This window comes from Balaenoptera physalus, assembly GCF_965194825.1.
Source record: "Balaenoptera physalus genome assembly, chromosome: 11".
Taxonomy (NCBI): domain Eukaryota; kingdom Metazoa; phylum Chordata; class Mammalia; order Artiodactyla; family Balaenopteridae; genus Balaenoptera; species Balaenoptera physalus.
The window spans coordinates 68,318,555-68,333,568 of record NC_138896.1 but is presented as its reverse complement, the minus strand read 5'-3'; the positions used below and the strand labels follow the sequence as shown (position 1 = coordinate 68,333,568).

General features: G+C 48.7%; 1 protein-coding gene across 5 annotated transcripts in view; it reads left to right on the top strand.

Annotated features, from left to right (window-relative positions):
• Positions 1-8,749, top strand: part of ZDHHC3 (zDHHC palmitoyltransferase 3) — a 57,972-nt gene extending 49,223 nt beyond the window's left edge. For all 5 annotated transcript variants that reach the window (XM_082413891.1, XM_082413890.1, XM_082413889.1 and 2 more), the window contains one exon: positions 3,766-8,749. In XM_082413891.1, the coding sequence (XP_082270017.1) occupies positions 3,766-4,023 (258 nt within the window). In that variant the 3' untranslated portion in view covers positions 4,024-8,749. The remainder of the gene's footprint in view (positions 1-3,765) is intronic.
• Positions 8,750-15,014: the final 6,265 nt, after the last annotated feature.

The window sequence follows — 15,014 nt, the reverse complement described above, 5'->3', positions numbered from 1 at the left end:
CAGTCATGGTTAGAACGCCTGTCTCAACAGGCTGCAAATGATCACCCAGGAAGGGAACCCAGAATCCCCAAAGCAAGTCACTCAGCTGGCCATTGCCGCTCCCGTTAAGGAGGGAGGCCTGGTGAGGGGCCAGACCATGAATAGCACAGCATCCTGTGCTTCAGACCCACGTGAGGTTCCCTCAAGAGTTGTGTCAATAAGGTCCATTTTCTGAAACAGCTTTTCTGTTCTGATTATAAAAGTCACACCTGCTTCTTAGTGAAAACTTGGAACATGTGGGAAGTCTACAGAAATAAATCAAATCTAAAATCCCATCCCCAGGACTTCCCTGGTGGTGCAATGGTTAAGAACCTGCCTGCCAATGCAAGGGACACAGGTTCGAGCCATGGTCCGGGTAGATCCCACATGCCGTGGAGCAACTAAGCCCCTGCGCCATAACTACTGAGCCTGTGCTCTAGAGCCTATGTGCCGCAACTACTGAGCCCACGTGCTGCAACTACTGAAGCCTGGGCGCCTAGAGCCCATGCTTTGCGACAAGAGAAGCCACTGCAATGAGAAGCCTGCATGCTGCAATGAAGAGTAGCCCCCACTTGCTGCAGCTAGAGAAAGCCAGCGTGCAGCAACAAAGACCCAACTCAGCTGATTAATTAATTAATTAATTTTAAAAAACTAAAATAAAATCCCATGCCCAAACGCCAGGTTCCACAATGATGTCAGATGCAACTTTGCTTTCTTCCCTTGTCACCACGTGGACAGGACTTTCCAGTGTATGTAAAACTGTATTGATGCCACTTTTTTTTTTTTAATTTTATTGAAGTATAGTTGACTTACTGATGTGTTAATGATGTGTTAATTTATGCTGTTCAGCAAAGTGATTCAGTTATACATATATATATATATTCTTTTTCACATTCTTTTCCATTGTGGTTTATCACAGGATATTGAATATAGTTCCCTGTGCTATACAATAGGACTTTGTTGTTTATCCATTCTATATATAATAGTTTGCATCTACTAATCCCAAACTCCCAATCCTTCCCTCTCCCACCTCCCCTCCCCCTTGTCAACCACAAGTCTGTTCTCTGTGTCTGTGAGTCTGTTTCTGTTTCTTAGATATGTTCATTTGTGTTATAGTTTAGTCTCCACATTTAAGTGATACTATATGGTATTTGTCTAGGTCCATCCATGTAGCTGCAAATGGCATTATTTCATTCTTTTTTATGGCTGAGTAGTATTCCATTGTGTGTATGTGTGTGTGTGTGTGTGTGTGTATATATATATATATATATATATAAATATCTCCTCACCACATCTTCTTTATCCATTCATCTGTCGATGGACATTTAGGTTGTTTCCATGTCTTGGCTATTGTAAATAGTGCTTCTTTGAATATAGGGGTGCATGTATCTTTTCAAATTTAATTTTGTCTGGGTATATGCCCAGGAGTGGGATTGCTGGATCATATGGCAACTCCATTTCTAGTTCTTTGAGGAACCTGCATACTGTTTTCCATAGCAGCCATTGGTATGTTTTCCATACCAATTTACATTCCCACCAGCAGTGTAAGAGGATTCCCTTTTCTCCACACTCTCTCCAGCATTTATTATTTGTAGACTTTTTGATGATGGCCATTCTGACCAGTGTGAAGTGGTACCTCATTGCAGTTTTTATTTTCATTTTTCTAATAATTAGCGATGATGAGCATCTTTTCATGTGCCTACTGGCCATCTAGATATCTTCTTTGGAGGAATGTCTATTTAGGCCTTCTGCCAATTTTTTGATTGGGTTCTTTGTTTTTTGTTGAGTTGTATGAGCTGTTTGTATATTTTGAAAATTAGGCCCTTGTCGTTGATGCCACTTTTAATAACTGCATAGTGTTCTGCTTTATAGAATAATTTACTTAGCCATCATTACTGGACATTATGATTGTTTCCAACTTCTCATTATTAATCCGTGTTCAAGACTGTATTGCATAAATCGTGTCTCAGATTTTTCTTAGCTTTTTATTGAGAAATAATTTCAGACTTAACCAAAAAAAAAATAGTAAAAATAGTACAAAGAGCTCCCATATTCCTTTCAATCAGTCTTTCCAAATGTAAACATGTTATAAAACCATAACACAAATATAAAAACCTGGAAATTTACTGATACAATACCATTAACTAATCTATATACTTTATTCAGAGTTCTCCAGTTGTCCCACTAGTATCGTCCTCTGTTCCAGGATGCCACATTACATCATTTGTCCTGTGTGTTTAGTTCCTCCTCAGTCTTTCTCTGTCTTTCATGAACCTGATCCTCTTTCTAGTTGAGGTTAAATTCACATCACATAAAAGCAACCATTTTAAAGTGTGTGGTTCAGTGGCATTTAGTACATTCAAAATATTGTACAACCACCACTCCTGTCTGGTTCCAAAACAATTTCATCAGACTTTGATCTGTTGAAGATCATTATCCTGTTGAAGATATTCTGTAGAATATCCTGACATCTGCATTTGTCTGATGTTTTCTCATAATTAGATTGAGATTATGCCTTTTGGGCAGGAAAACCAGTGAAGTGATGTTCTGTCCTTCTTGGGGCACTGTATCCGAGGGCATGTGATGTTGATACATTTCATTATTGGTGATGTTAACTTCAATTTGGTTAAAGTTATATCTGCGAAGTTTCCTTACTGTAAAGGTACTGTTTTACCCTCGGTAATTAGGAAGTATCTTATGAGGAGATACTTTGAGATCAGGTTCTTTAACCTACCATTTTTCCAAAACCCAAGAAACTTAAATCTCTGAGATGGTGTGGGAAGAAAGAGTGGTGGAGAGGAACTGGCCCAGGTGTGGCCAGATCTCAGTCTGTGCGTGTATCTCAGTTTCTCCTTCTGCACAACAGAAAGAATTATGCTGGTTATGTAAGGATCTTGTATGGAAAAGAAGAGAAAACCTAGCACTAGGTACTCAGAGGTCATTCTGAGGTGGAAAGCGCTGTCAGTGAGCAGTACCTCTGCCTGGCAAGCCCACGACAAATCTCCTTGGCTTCCAGAAGAGATGGAGGAGGCAGAGCCCCAGTGGGGGTAAAGCCTCTGCAGAGGGTGTGGTGGGCCTGGAGAGCTGGCCTGGCTGTGCCTTTAACTCCTTTGGCTTCTCCCCCTTCCCAACACCCTCTTCTGTGGCCTGGCGCAGCCGACACCCAGAGGCAGGTGAGTGGGCAGCTCGGGAGAGGCCACAGGGCATGTCTACTGCATGTGCAGGTTCGACGCCAGCCTTTGCCCCCTCGCAGCGGCCCCGTGCACCCTCCAGCTGCCTGCTGCATGTTGGCACTCGCTGTGCACACCTCTGCTTCCTCACCTCACGCTTCGTGTGTCTCCTGCGCTCCCCCTTAACCCCATCATCCTCCCTCGTGCTGGGTTTGCTGCGCCTGCTGTAGGGGGAGTAGCCCAGGATACTTGGGGAGGGGTCGTCTTTCTGGGTGGTCTCCGGACAGGTGGCCCAGCTCATGCCTGCAGAGGCCTGAGATGTTACTCCTTGGCCCTTAGCCACTGGGCAGCCTGGTCACCGCGCAGCAGCTGGCCGGTCACCCTTGCTCCTGTGGAAGGAAAGGAGGGCAGTTGGTGGGAAACACAGGCCCTGCTTGCTGTGCTGCTCCGAGCCCCTCCCCACCCTCTGGGAGCCCCTGGCTCTGGGCGTTGGTGCTCTGCTCTGCCGGGACCTGGGGTGTGCTAGATGGTGCACGGCTGTCCCACGCTGACCCTCTTTATCCCATTGTCCCTCCAGGGCATTGAGCGCCTCAAGCGAAAGCACCAGCCCAGGGAACGCACAGGCAGCTGGAAGTCAGTCAAAGAGACCTTTGATGGGGACTTTTCCCTGAACTGGTTCAACCCCTTCTCCGGACTGCGTCATCCAAAGCCTCTCAGTGACGGTGACTGGGTGCGACAGGTGGCATCGCTGTCAGACACTGAGAACACAGAAACAACAGAGGAGCAGTCAGAGCAGAGGAAGGACGAGGACTCTATGGAGGTGATAGATGAATGATGCTGTGGGGAGAGGGCCAGGCACCAGGCAGTCGCATCACCCTATATGCCGGCGGTGTGGCCACAGGGCTCCTGGGCACCACTCGCTCCCCTGCACCCACTGCTCCCTTCACACCACCCCCTTGGCCTTGCCGTCCTCTGACCCCTCCTCCCTCTCCCCACGTTGGACCAGGTCAGAGATGGGGGTGGACTAGGGGTGACAGAGGAAGACGAGAAACTTGCTCTGAGCTCATCTGCCCATGATGGATTGTCGGGAACCATTCTCCGAGGCTGGGCGCCCTTCACAGCCGGTGCAGCCTCACCCAGCAAAGGAAGCTCTGAATCGGGCAGCCTGGGGGCAGAAAAGAACTGGCCTCTGTCCTTTCTTGGGATGTCTGTCTTCTCTTGAGAAGGTTGGGGCCCAGGCTCCTGGCTTCTGAGAACTAAGGCTGTGCGGTTGTGATGGAAGAACAGAGCAGGGCTGGCCTTGGGAACCTGGGGTGGGACACCGGCATCAGGAGAGATGGACCTGGAAAGGCTGAAAGGATCCTGGTCACTCCCCTGAAAGGGCTTCCCCCTGGTGCCTGCCTAAACTAGAAGAAAGGCATGGCGGCCTCAGCTACCTTCAGGGCTCAGGCTTGGTTTGAGAGAGGGCCCCGACAGCAGGCTATACACACACACACGGGACATGCCCAGGTTGGAAGCAAGCCTGAGTTATGACAGTAACACCCAAACTTAGCTCCCGTTCCATAGATACTAGAATCCCTGAGTCAGCTCGGAGGTGTCCTGCCTTGTGGCTAAAAATCTGTCCATTCCCACTGGAGGGTCGGGAGGGAGAACCTATTTAGAGCTACCGGAACTCTGACGTCCCCCATGAGAACTGCATTTAACTGCCCGTCCTGGAGAGAGTCTAACCACCTACATGGGCAGAACTGACCAGAAATCTGGCCTGAATGTTTTAGGCCAGTTCTCCCAAGACAGTGCCCATCATGAATCTCTGAAAGGATGGGTGGTGGCCAGGGCCTGCAGATTGAAACAGCCCCCCGCCACACACACACACACACACACACACACACACACACACACACACACACACACACACACACACACACACACACACACACACACACACACACACACACACACACACACACACACACACACACACACACACACACACACACACACACACACACACACACTACCAGAGAGGGCATCTCTGGTGGGCCCCTGTGCTGCTGCCCACAGCTCTGCTTCCAGGCCAGCCCTATGGGGCCACCAGCACTGGTGAGATGAGGTGGTGGGCAAGGTGGGCAAGGCAGACTTGGGGCACCCCTTGGGATGTCTTCTTTACCCCAAAGGTCAGGAAGGGGCACCCTTGTTTAACACCCTTCTTTTCCTGGGTCTGGTCCAAGTCAGGACCCCTCTGGCTGGCCTGCTCCCTCTGCACTCCGAGGTGGAGGCCCACAGGGTTACAAAGGCAGCTTTATTCCTGGGGATGGGGGAGTGGATGGGAGGTACAGAGGGATGGATCTTACCTCCTTGGCCATGAGAGAGAGGGACTGAAGCAACAGGATCAGCAAATTCACAGACCACATCTAGGGCCACATCCAAGATGGTTCCCAAGGGAAAGCCTTCCTGAAAAGGGGACCTGGGGTCCAGCAGCATGTCCGGGGAGCACAGGGCTGGCCGTCCTCACCGCGCGTGAGCTGGGAGTGCTCAGCAGGGCAAGGGCCTGGGATGGGCCTGCCTGGTATGAGGGGGAGGGCTGCTCTCCGATCACTCCCAATGCTGCCTGGAGGAGGGGGTGTTTCAGGTGTTAGAGTGAGAGTGACATGTCTGGATGGGACCAGGTGAGGAGGCTGTGGCTTCCTTGGAGAAGGTTCAGGGCTGTATGGTGGGAGCAGGTATGCAGGCTCCCTCACCAGGAGAGGTGGGGCCGTTCACCATCTTCCTCCCTCCCTCCCTCCCTTACCCCCCCACCCCCGCGCTGGCCCCCTTGAAGGTTCCTGATTTTAACTTACCAACACCATCAGTCATCAAGTAGGAGGGACCACTGGGTCATCCGCCCCCACCAAGGGGCTGGGGCTCCTTCCACATGGAACACTGGACATGCCTACTACACTACAGGTACCTCGAAGGCTCACCAACCGTGGGGAAGCGTAGGGGCTGTGAAGTTGGGTTTTAGGTGCCATAGTTTCAAGTTGCCTGAAGCTGTCGAAAGTCAAAGGTGAACAGACAGCACCTGGCCCTCAGTCCTGCTTCTGGTTTGGCGGGCAGGCCTAGGCCCAGGCTCAGTGTGTGCAGAGATCCGAGGGAAAGGCCCCACCCATCCGCTCTTCCTCAGGTAGGCCCCCCTCAGGGAAGGAAGAGGGATGGGATTTCAGGCAGACAATAGCGAGGAGAGAATGTATTTCCAGCAGGCCCAGCCCAGCTCTGGCAGAAGACTCTGCTTAGCTGGTGCGTCCAGGGCTGATGCACTCTGGGGCTGAAAAGGTGGTCCCTCCTCACGGGGCAAGTGGGCAGCAGCTTCTGATAGCCTGTGTCTCCAGGGAGGGACTCTGTGGCTGTGGACGCCTTTGGTTCTGACTGCAGATAGTGGTGGCCCTGCTCTTTGAGGCCATGACTCAAGGCAGGGAGGTGAGGTTCTGTGGCCCAAGCTGGGCGTTTCTAGCTGTCAACAGGCTACCCTGTGATTCCACATGACCTGGCCTAGTGGGACCTGCTGCCTGTGGTTTGTGTTGGCCTTTGAACGCTAACTTTCACCCAGCTGGCTCTTGAATCTGCCCTCATATGAGTAATCAAATCTAATCATCTGAAATCTAATGAGTAATAAAATCTAATTATCTGAAAGCTAATCCCAAAGCAGGAAATGCTGAAATGCTCAGCCAAGGCTTAGAGCCAGTCAGAGCTGCTGCCTCTTTCCAAGGCATCAGGCAAAGGCTAGTTGTGATGAGAACAATCTTCTCAGCATGAAGCTCTTTCACCTGATTGGAACTAAACTTGATAAATTTCTCAAGTCCAGCTATTGTTGGGATGCCTTTTATTTGGAATCTAATGGTCTCACCTGGCTTCACTGTCCTGGAAAATTCAGACACACAGACATGCATTCAGCTGAGGATGCTGCAGGAGAGGGGAGGTAAGTTGTGTGAGAAACCAGGAGTCCCAACCTCAGCTCAGCCTCTTTGAAGGGCCCTGGCCATTCCTGGACACAGCACAGTGGGCATCCATGCTGGGCGCTGTGAGAAGCACCTAGGGAGCTTTTGATGAATACTGATGATTAAACCCATGCTGGAGAGTCAGATGCAGCCTGTCAGGGTTGGAACATGGCACCAGGGCGGGGCAGGGGTGCCAGTAGCATCTCAGCTGTTGGCAGCACTGTTTATAAACTGACAAGCTAAGAACGAGTTCAGCCTCTGACTTGCTGTGTCTGATCCACACAGTGATTTTTACAACTTGAATTAATTGCCGCATTTTAAGACCCAGGAGCTTTACACTGTAGAAGAACACACACGCTCCTCTAGCTTATTCCAAAAGGTCAGAAGATCCGGAAGTGCAGGGCCCATGTTCCTACACAGTCTCAGTTAAATGAGGTGAGTGGCAGCACCCACTCCTGTTTACCACGGTCATCCCTGTTCCTGTTTGTCCACAACACCCCACTGGCCCCATTGTTACCGCCAACTGGTCTGGCCAGTTTGAGTCTGTGCCCCCTGGGTCTATAGGCTGCCTCTTCACTCACCATCACCCTGGGGGAAGACAAAGGGCCAGGAAAAAGCATGACCTCTGGAGCCAGACAGACCTGGGTCCTCTTAGGCACTCAGGCCATTCTCTATCCATTTTCCTCTTGCTGTTTGGCCCATTTGACTTTCACAGCTGTGCCATGCGGTGAACAGGTATTATTATCCCCATTTTATAGATGAGGAAACAGGTTCAGTTTCTGAGGCTTGCTGAAGGCCAGTCCCCTGGCTAGTTAGAATAAACTGGCCCCGGTATGGCACTCACCAGATCTGGGACACAGCTCTGATGCTTTAGATGACTCTGCCGCCTCTTTGGGCCTCAGTATTCTCCGATGTAAAGCAAGGTGGTTAAACCAGCTTCCAGGGGCTCTTCCAGCTCTGACATTTCACAGACCCTCCTAGGAATCCTGCCCGTGTTTACAGATGTTCTTGCTCCATGGGTATTAGCAACAGTTGTTTCATATGAAATCCAAGAGGAACATCTGTTTTATGGTGGATCACAGAAAAGGAATCATCTAGCCTCTCACTACTAAAATGTGCTCTGGGGGCTACACTACTGGCAACAGTGGCATCACCTGGGAGCCCTGTTAGAGACACAGATTCTGAGCCTCCAACCCCACCTGCTGAATCAGAATACACATTTTAACAATATTCCCCCAGTTAATTTGTCTGTATCTTAAGGTCTAAGGAAAACAGTAGTTTACTGGCTTTTCCTTGGAATATTCAGACACCCTATAAGAAATAGACCATCAGAAACCTTCGTTCAGGAACAAAGCATTAGAGTTCTGTCAAGTCCTTTGCTAGATCTATCAGCGTATCAAAATCAATAGTTTCCATATAGTCCAGCAAGCAAGTACAAAATATAATGAAAAATATTTCATTCACAAAAGCTATAAATACATCTTGGATGTAATCCAACTAGGAATGTGCAAATTGTGTATGAACAATAAAACTTTTCTAAATGTAACAAAGAAGACCTGAATAAATGGAACAATGTCCCACATGCTTAGATGGGAAGACTCAGTGTAGTCACTTGGCGTGATTCTCCCCCCCGATAACTTGGTAAATTCAATGCAGTGCCAATCTCAATCCCAACAGTTTTTAAAAGTTCTATGAACAGGAAAAATAGTGGTGAGGAGCATCTGCCTACTACGTATCAATATGTACTATAGAACTACAATACTTCAGATGGTATGATATTGCATTAGGAGAAGATAAATAAGCAAATTAAAGAGTCCAGAGACCCAGATGTATGAAAGCAGCATTTCAGAACACTAGGAAATGATAGATTATTTGAGAAAGTTGGAGCTCTATCTATATCACTCCACATGCTAAAAAATTAAATTCCAGGTGCCTAATAGTATAAAGCCAAAAGTTTTAGAAAAAAGCATAGGAAACATATATTCTTGGGGTGACATGAAACCCAGTATCCCTAAAGGAAGGAATTAACAAATTTGGCTACATTAAAATGGCAAAGTTCTAGTGGTGAAAGGCATTTAGAGGTTAAAAAAAGACTGTGAAATTATTTGCAGCAGTAACACTTTTTTGTATAAAGACTACACACAATATGAACAAATTAATGACTCAAAAATAGGTAAATGATCTGAACAAGCAATTCACAGGAGGTAGTCAATTAACATAAAAATATTCAGCCTCACAAATAGAGATGCAAATTAAAACAACAGTGAAATTATTCAACCATTATATCGGCAAAAATCAAAAAGATCTGTCGGTGGAGCATAAATCAATGCAATCTTTTCCCAAAGCAATTTGGCATTAGCAAAATGTATCTATATTTTGACCCTATAACCCCCTACCGTGAATTCACATCTCAGAAATACCTGCACACATGAGCAAAGATCTATGTCCTGGAGAGATTTTCTGCACTGTTTGTAAGAACAGCTTAAGTGGACTCACCCTTGGTCAATGGTCTGCAGCGGGGAGACGCCCAGGCTTTCCACAGAGGACTTGGTTTCTGTCAAAGGGATGTGCAGGGCATTTTAGAAGATGTAAGTACCGATAAGTGGCTGGCCACTTCTGCCTGCGTCAGGCAGCTGTGGTGGGGCGGGGATGAGAAGCGGGGGAGAAGATGTGTGAGTCAGGTACATGTTTTCATGGTAAGTTAAAGCAGAGAAATAGAACCAAAATGGTGAGTTATATCAAGCCAGGAAAATGTGTGTGTGTGTGTGTGTGTCTGTGTCTGAAGGCTTTAGGAGAGAATCTGTTCCATGCCTTTCTTTAGCTTCTGGTGTTGCCGGCAATCATGTATATCTATAAATAACCTGACATCCTGAGCTTTGTCAGACTCTCTTTTAAGGAACTCAAGACATGTCATGCCATGCCAGCCAGAGTGCAAGCCTGACCTGTATCCTGGCCTCTTTGCAGCCCTAAGCAGAATCCCTCTTCACCAAACTAAGCACCGTCCTGCACCACCCAGCCCCACCTGCAGCCTGTGGTTCTGAGATGCCCCATCTAGCAAGACAGACGGGTGCAAGGAGGCTTCCCCAGAAAGGCCCTTTAAACAAGGGATGTTTGTGAGGGAGGATTCCCATAGATGCCCTTCCCGAGCTCCAGGGTTAATACACAGGCTCCCGCCCACCACACCAGGGCTCCCTTCCATACCCTTGGATATCATACCTCCTCACAGACAAGACCCCAAATCCCAAAAGGGGCCTGTCAGTCAAGTTGCCTCGCAGAGCAGCCCAGAGAAAGAAGCTGAACTGAAGCTAAGCTCTGTTCTTCCCTCAGAGTGCCCCTACCTCTAATCTGGCCAGAACACCTGACACTGGTGTACCCACTTCCCCCACCTGGCCCTGGCTGAGCCCTCTTCCTCGGACCCACACCTCAGGCCTGGTGCCCCTCCTCCACCCAGGGATCCCCTGGGCTTACATCATGTTTTGCATGTTTCAGGCTTCACCTCATTTGTAACATTCATCCAAATATCTAGCTCTTCCGATCCAGTTTCCACTACCCACCAACACCCTGTGGTTTCTCCATGCCTTTGGCAACGCAGATATATTAGCTAAAACCTCTTAATTCCTGAAATACAGTCAGAGCCAATTAAAAGGCAGGCCAGCCAGGCAAAGCTAGAACACCTTTTAAAAGGCACCTCAAACATCCCTGGAACCATGACTGCCTGGAGAGATGTGTGTTTTCCCAGACTCCTCTCAGGAGGTGGAAGAAATACTCTGCTAAGCCACTTGGGTGAGGGTGGGGAGTGAAATTCCCCAAGAGAAACTCTTGACAATTAAGTAATGAAAGACTGCTAACTGCCTTCCAGGAGGGTGGGCCCCTGTAACTTTTGCATCTTTAGAATTTTGTACAATGTGCAAGTAATTACTTATTCCAAAAATTAAAATGTTAAGAATTCAGTTGACCAAAAATGTAAAAAAAAAAAACCTGTTTGATCCATCACTTCTCCAGAAATAATTATTTGGAAAAGCAAGGTGTCATTTTTCTTAGGAATAAAATTGACCTGAAGAATAAGCCAACCAGGGGTCCCTCCAGGATTCTTAGGGCCCCACCCCCAAGCCAAGGCTGAACTCCAGCCAGGAGCCCCTTCTGCCTGCGGGTGGCTAACCTCTACGGGGAGCTCAGGGTACTGGAAAGATGCAAACTCCTGAGAGGCGGTCGTTTCCTTGGACTCTAGAATTCCTGCAATTATGAAACTTTTGATGATCGGTTCATCATCAGACATAGGCTGCCCATGTAGGTATTGGAGTCCAAGGGCAGAGTCTCTTCAGATGCTGCCAAAGAGCTAGAGAGGAGGGGTGTGGTCATTTATTACAGCCTCCCCAAATGAGTGATCATCAAACACAGAATTAGATGAAATCTAGATGGATGGAACTGGGTTATTTTGGGTAAGTCTCTTCCTCTCCTTGGAAAACAAGAAGTTGGGCTCAAGGTGGAATAATAATTGGCTGCGTTCTCCAGGCTCCCATCCTGAGTCCATGGAGACATCACAGCTGTTTTGGGGGCTTTCTGCCCATTCTCAACTGCCCTGGGTACCCACAACCCATTGACTAGATTAGGCATTTGAGATAAAATCTTTGCCATCATAAAAGAAGACTTCTAATGACACTTCCAGCACCCCTAATTTCTGACTCTGTGATAGACCCCAGGCTCCTGGACTAGTAGTCTATTTGGCCCCCGTTTTCTCTGTGCCTAGATTCCTTGTAACTACCAGGTGGTAGGTACTTAATAAATGTTTGTTTGTGTTTACTCATACGCACAAGTTTGTTAGTGTATGGAAATAGTCCACAGAGAAGAGGGGCATCTCAGATAGTGGGGACTCTGATCCCTCTTCTTGCCCATGGTTCCAGTACCTTGACCTTGCCTCTGCGTGGCCTTATGAAGGATGCCCAGGCTGGTGGCGTTTTTGCCCATGTATGTCTGCAGTGCAAGGGAGCCCGAGATGTGACAGTCTTTGGGGTAGCTGTCTTTCTTTTGAGAGTGGCGTTGAACTTGATAGGGTTTCCCAGCAGCACAGGATCTGCGTGGACATACATCTAAAGAAGGTCCTCTTTTTGGGGTAGTCTGTACTCGCTCTCATAAGTGCGGAGGCAGAAGGCATGGTCCATGACCTCCCTCTCCTCAGCGGAGCCTGAGTGAGACCCAAAAGCAATTTCCTTAGAGGGCTCCTCCACGGGCCCAATGTCCCAACGCACCCCGGAGGCAGAAGCAGCCTACCCACCAGCCTGGACTCCAAGGACATTCCAGGGACCCAAGGGCTATGAACTCAGAGAGGTGTTCAAATCACCATGCCTGAAAAATAGCACATTCTGATGTCAGTCAGTGGGAATGGCAGAATAAAGACCTCTGAAAATTCACTCCTCCATAAAAGCAATGAGAACATTGGCAAAAATGGTCAAAATCAACTTTTTCAGAACCCTTGAAATTAACCAAAGGCTTGCAACTATCTGAGGAGCATTTATTCTCTGTAACAATAGAGTGTTTTATGGTTTTTTTAACTTGCTGATTCCCATCCCTTTCTCCCCAGCTCCACAGTAGCCTTAAAATCCAACAGCACCACAATCACAGTGAAAACCAGCAGCCTAATCACCTCTGAAGGGAGAAGAATGGGGTTGGATCTCCAAATATCCACCACAGAGAACTGTCATTCTGGCAGTCCTCTGGAAACCCCAACCCATGGGGCTTTGAGCTGATTCAGAGCTCACTCCTTAAAATTTGCCTTAACCCGAAAGCATTTGTCAAAAAAAAAAAAAGGGCATTGTTTAACATTGAAGTTGCCTAAGGCAACAGTAACAGCTGAGGGAAAAAGCTCACCAAAAAACTTAAAAGAAAAAGCTGAATAACATCCATAGGGGCTTTGAAAAACTGAGACAGATTCCTGGGAATCTAGAAAGCCTCGTGCATGTGTAGGGCTGTGTACGTGCCCAGGAAAGACCTAGAAGGCCATAAGCTGTCACCTCTGACTGACCCTGAGTCCCTGCACAGGCAGGAAGTGAAGGCTGAGGCAGAGTTGAAAACTGCCTGCCAGAGCACTAAATGTGTACCCCAACTTTACACAGAGCCCCTTGGCAAAAGCTAGGAGACTTATCAATCCAAGATGTTTATGGAAGTTTCTGTCCAGTCATTAGCTGACCACTAAGCACACTGAGCAGAGACTTCAGTGGCCACGTACAACAAAGAATACAGACTTTGCAGAACTCTGTCAGGAAAGTCACTAAACAAACAGCAACAGCAAACAAACAAGACTTAACACACATTGGGGGCCGGGGGGCAAGAGGCACGTGGATAGCAGAGACCTCAGAAAAGAAAGTAGCAGATGGGGAAGGCAGAGGCAGAGGTCTGGAGGGGGGAAGCCATTTAAGGGAAGAGGGAGCAGCACAGTTGGGGTGTAAAGTCAGGAAAGGAACTGGAGGCTGACTCTGCAGGGGCTGGAAGGCCAGGCTGAGGAGTGCTGTTTCATTTGGGGAGCACTGGGAAGCACTGAAGGTCATAGCAAGTTGAATCGGCTGGTCAGATAATACAAAAACCTCAATGAGGACATTTTTAAAAAGAGGTGCAAGGCCTGCTTGCCTCTCCCCAGGCCTAAAAGCCCTACTTAAAGAAGGACTGACACAAAATCAACAAGAAGACACTCTGAAGGGCAGAGACCTGTCAGATGGAATCTCAGTCACGCTAGAGATGGCTCGCCTGTCTCATTCAGGTAGGTGTCTACCATGAGGCTATTTTCAGTGTATGGGCTGAATTGTAGGCGGTCATGCTGCGTGCTGGGATGCCCAATGCTCTCAGCTCTGAGATGACACCAGGCAGGGGCGATCAGCCCCACCCTTGGTACTTCTCCCTTTGGCGCCTGGTCTCCCAAGGGGGGATGGTCAGTGCCCACCCCCAGCGGAACAAGGTGTTGGCAGCCTAGCCCAGCCTGGCCACACAGCCTCCAGTGAGGCCCCACAGAGCATCTCAGAACATGGGGAGGGTGCAGTTGGACCAGGACAAAGGGCCAAGGAGCGTACCAGCCAGCTGACCTGAGGCACATGCTGACCTCTCTGTGCCTCAGTTTCCTCCTCTGTAAAATGGTAATTGTTAGAACACCTACCTTTAGGGTTGTTCTGCAGATGACATGTTTATGTTTTCTTCCTGTCCCAGGTGGCCCCGGCCTGTCAGTGCCTCCTGGACCCAAGCATCCACAGAGCAATGGGTGGCGGGGAGGGATGGGGAGTGATGCTGGGCTCCAAAGATGTTCATGCTTTCAAAAATCCTAATGGGCGGTGTTATATTTCCTATGGAACAAAGCAAATTCCTCTTCCCAGGTGTGGTAGGCAGCTTCTAAGAGGGCCCCCAGTAATGCCCTCCTCTTCCCTGCAGAAGCCCCTCTCCCAGAATGTGGACTGGACCCAGTGACTCACTTCTAGACAACAGAGCACGGCAAAGTGAGGGGATGTCACTTCTGAGACAAGGTTACAAAGAGGCTGCGGCTTCCATCCTGGGGTCTCCCTCTCTCGTTCACTGGCTCTGACAGTAGTCGGCTACCTGGTGTGAGCAGCCCTGTGGAGGGGCCCACATGGTGAGGAACTGATGTCCCTGCCCTGAGGCTGCCAGCAGCCACGTGTGAGCGCCTGACCCCAACCCAGTCAAGAGCCCCAAAAGGCCTACAGTCTTTGAAGGACCCTGAGCTAGAGCACCATGCCTGGATTCCTGCCCTGCAGACACTGCAAGATGATAAGCATTTGTTGTGTTACGGCCTTACATTTGGGGGTAACGTGTTACACGGCAGCAGATAACCAATGTGCTAACTGCCCATCCAGTTCCC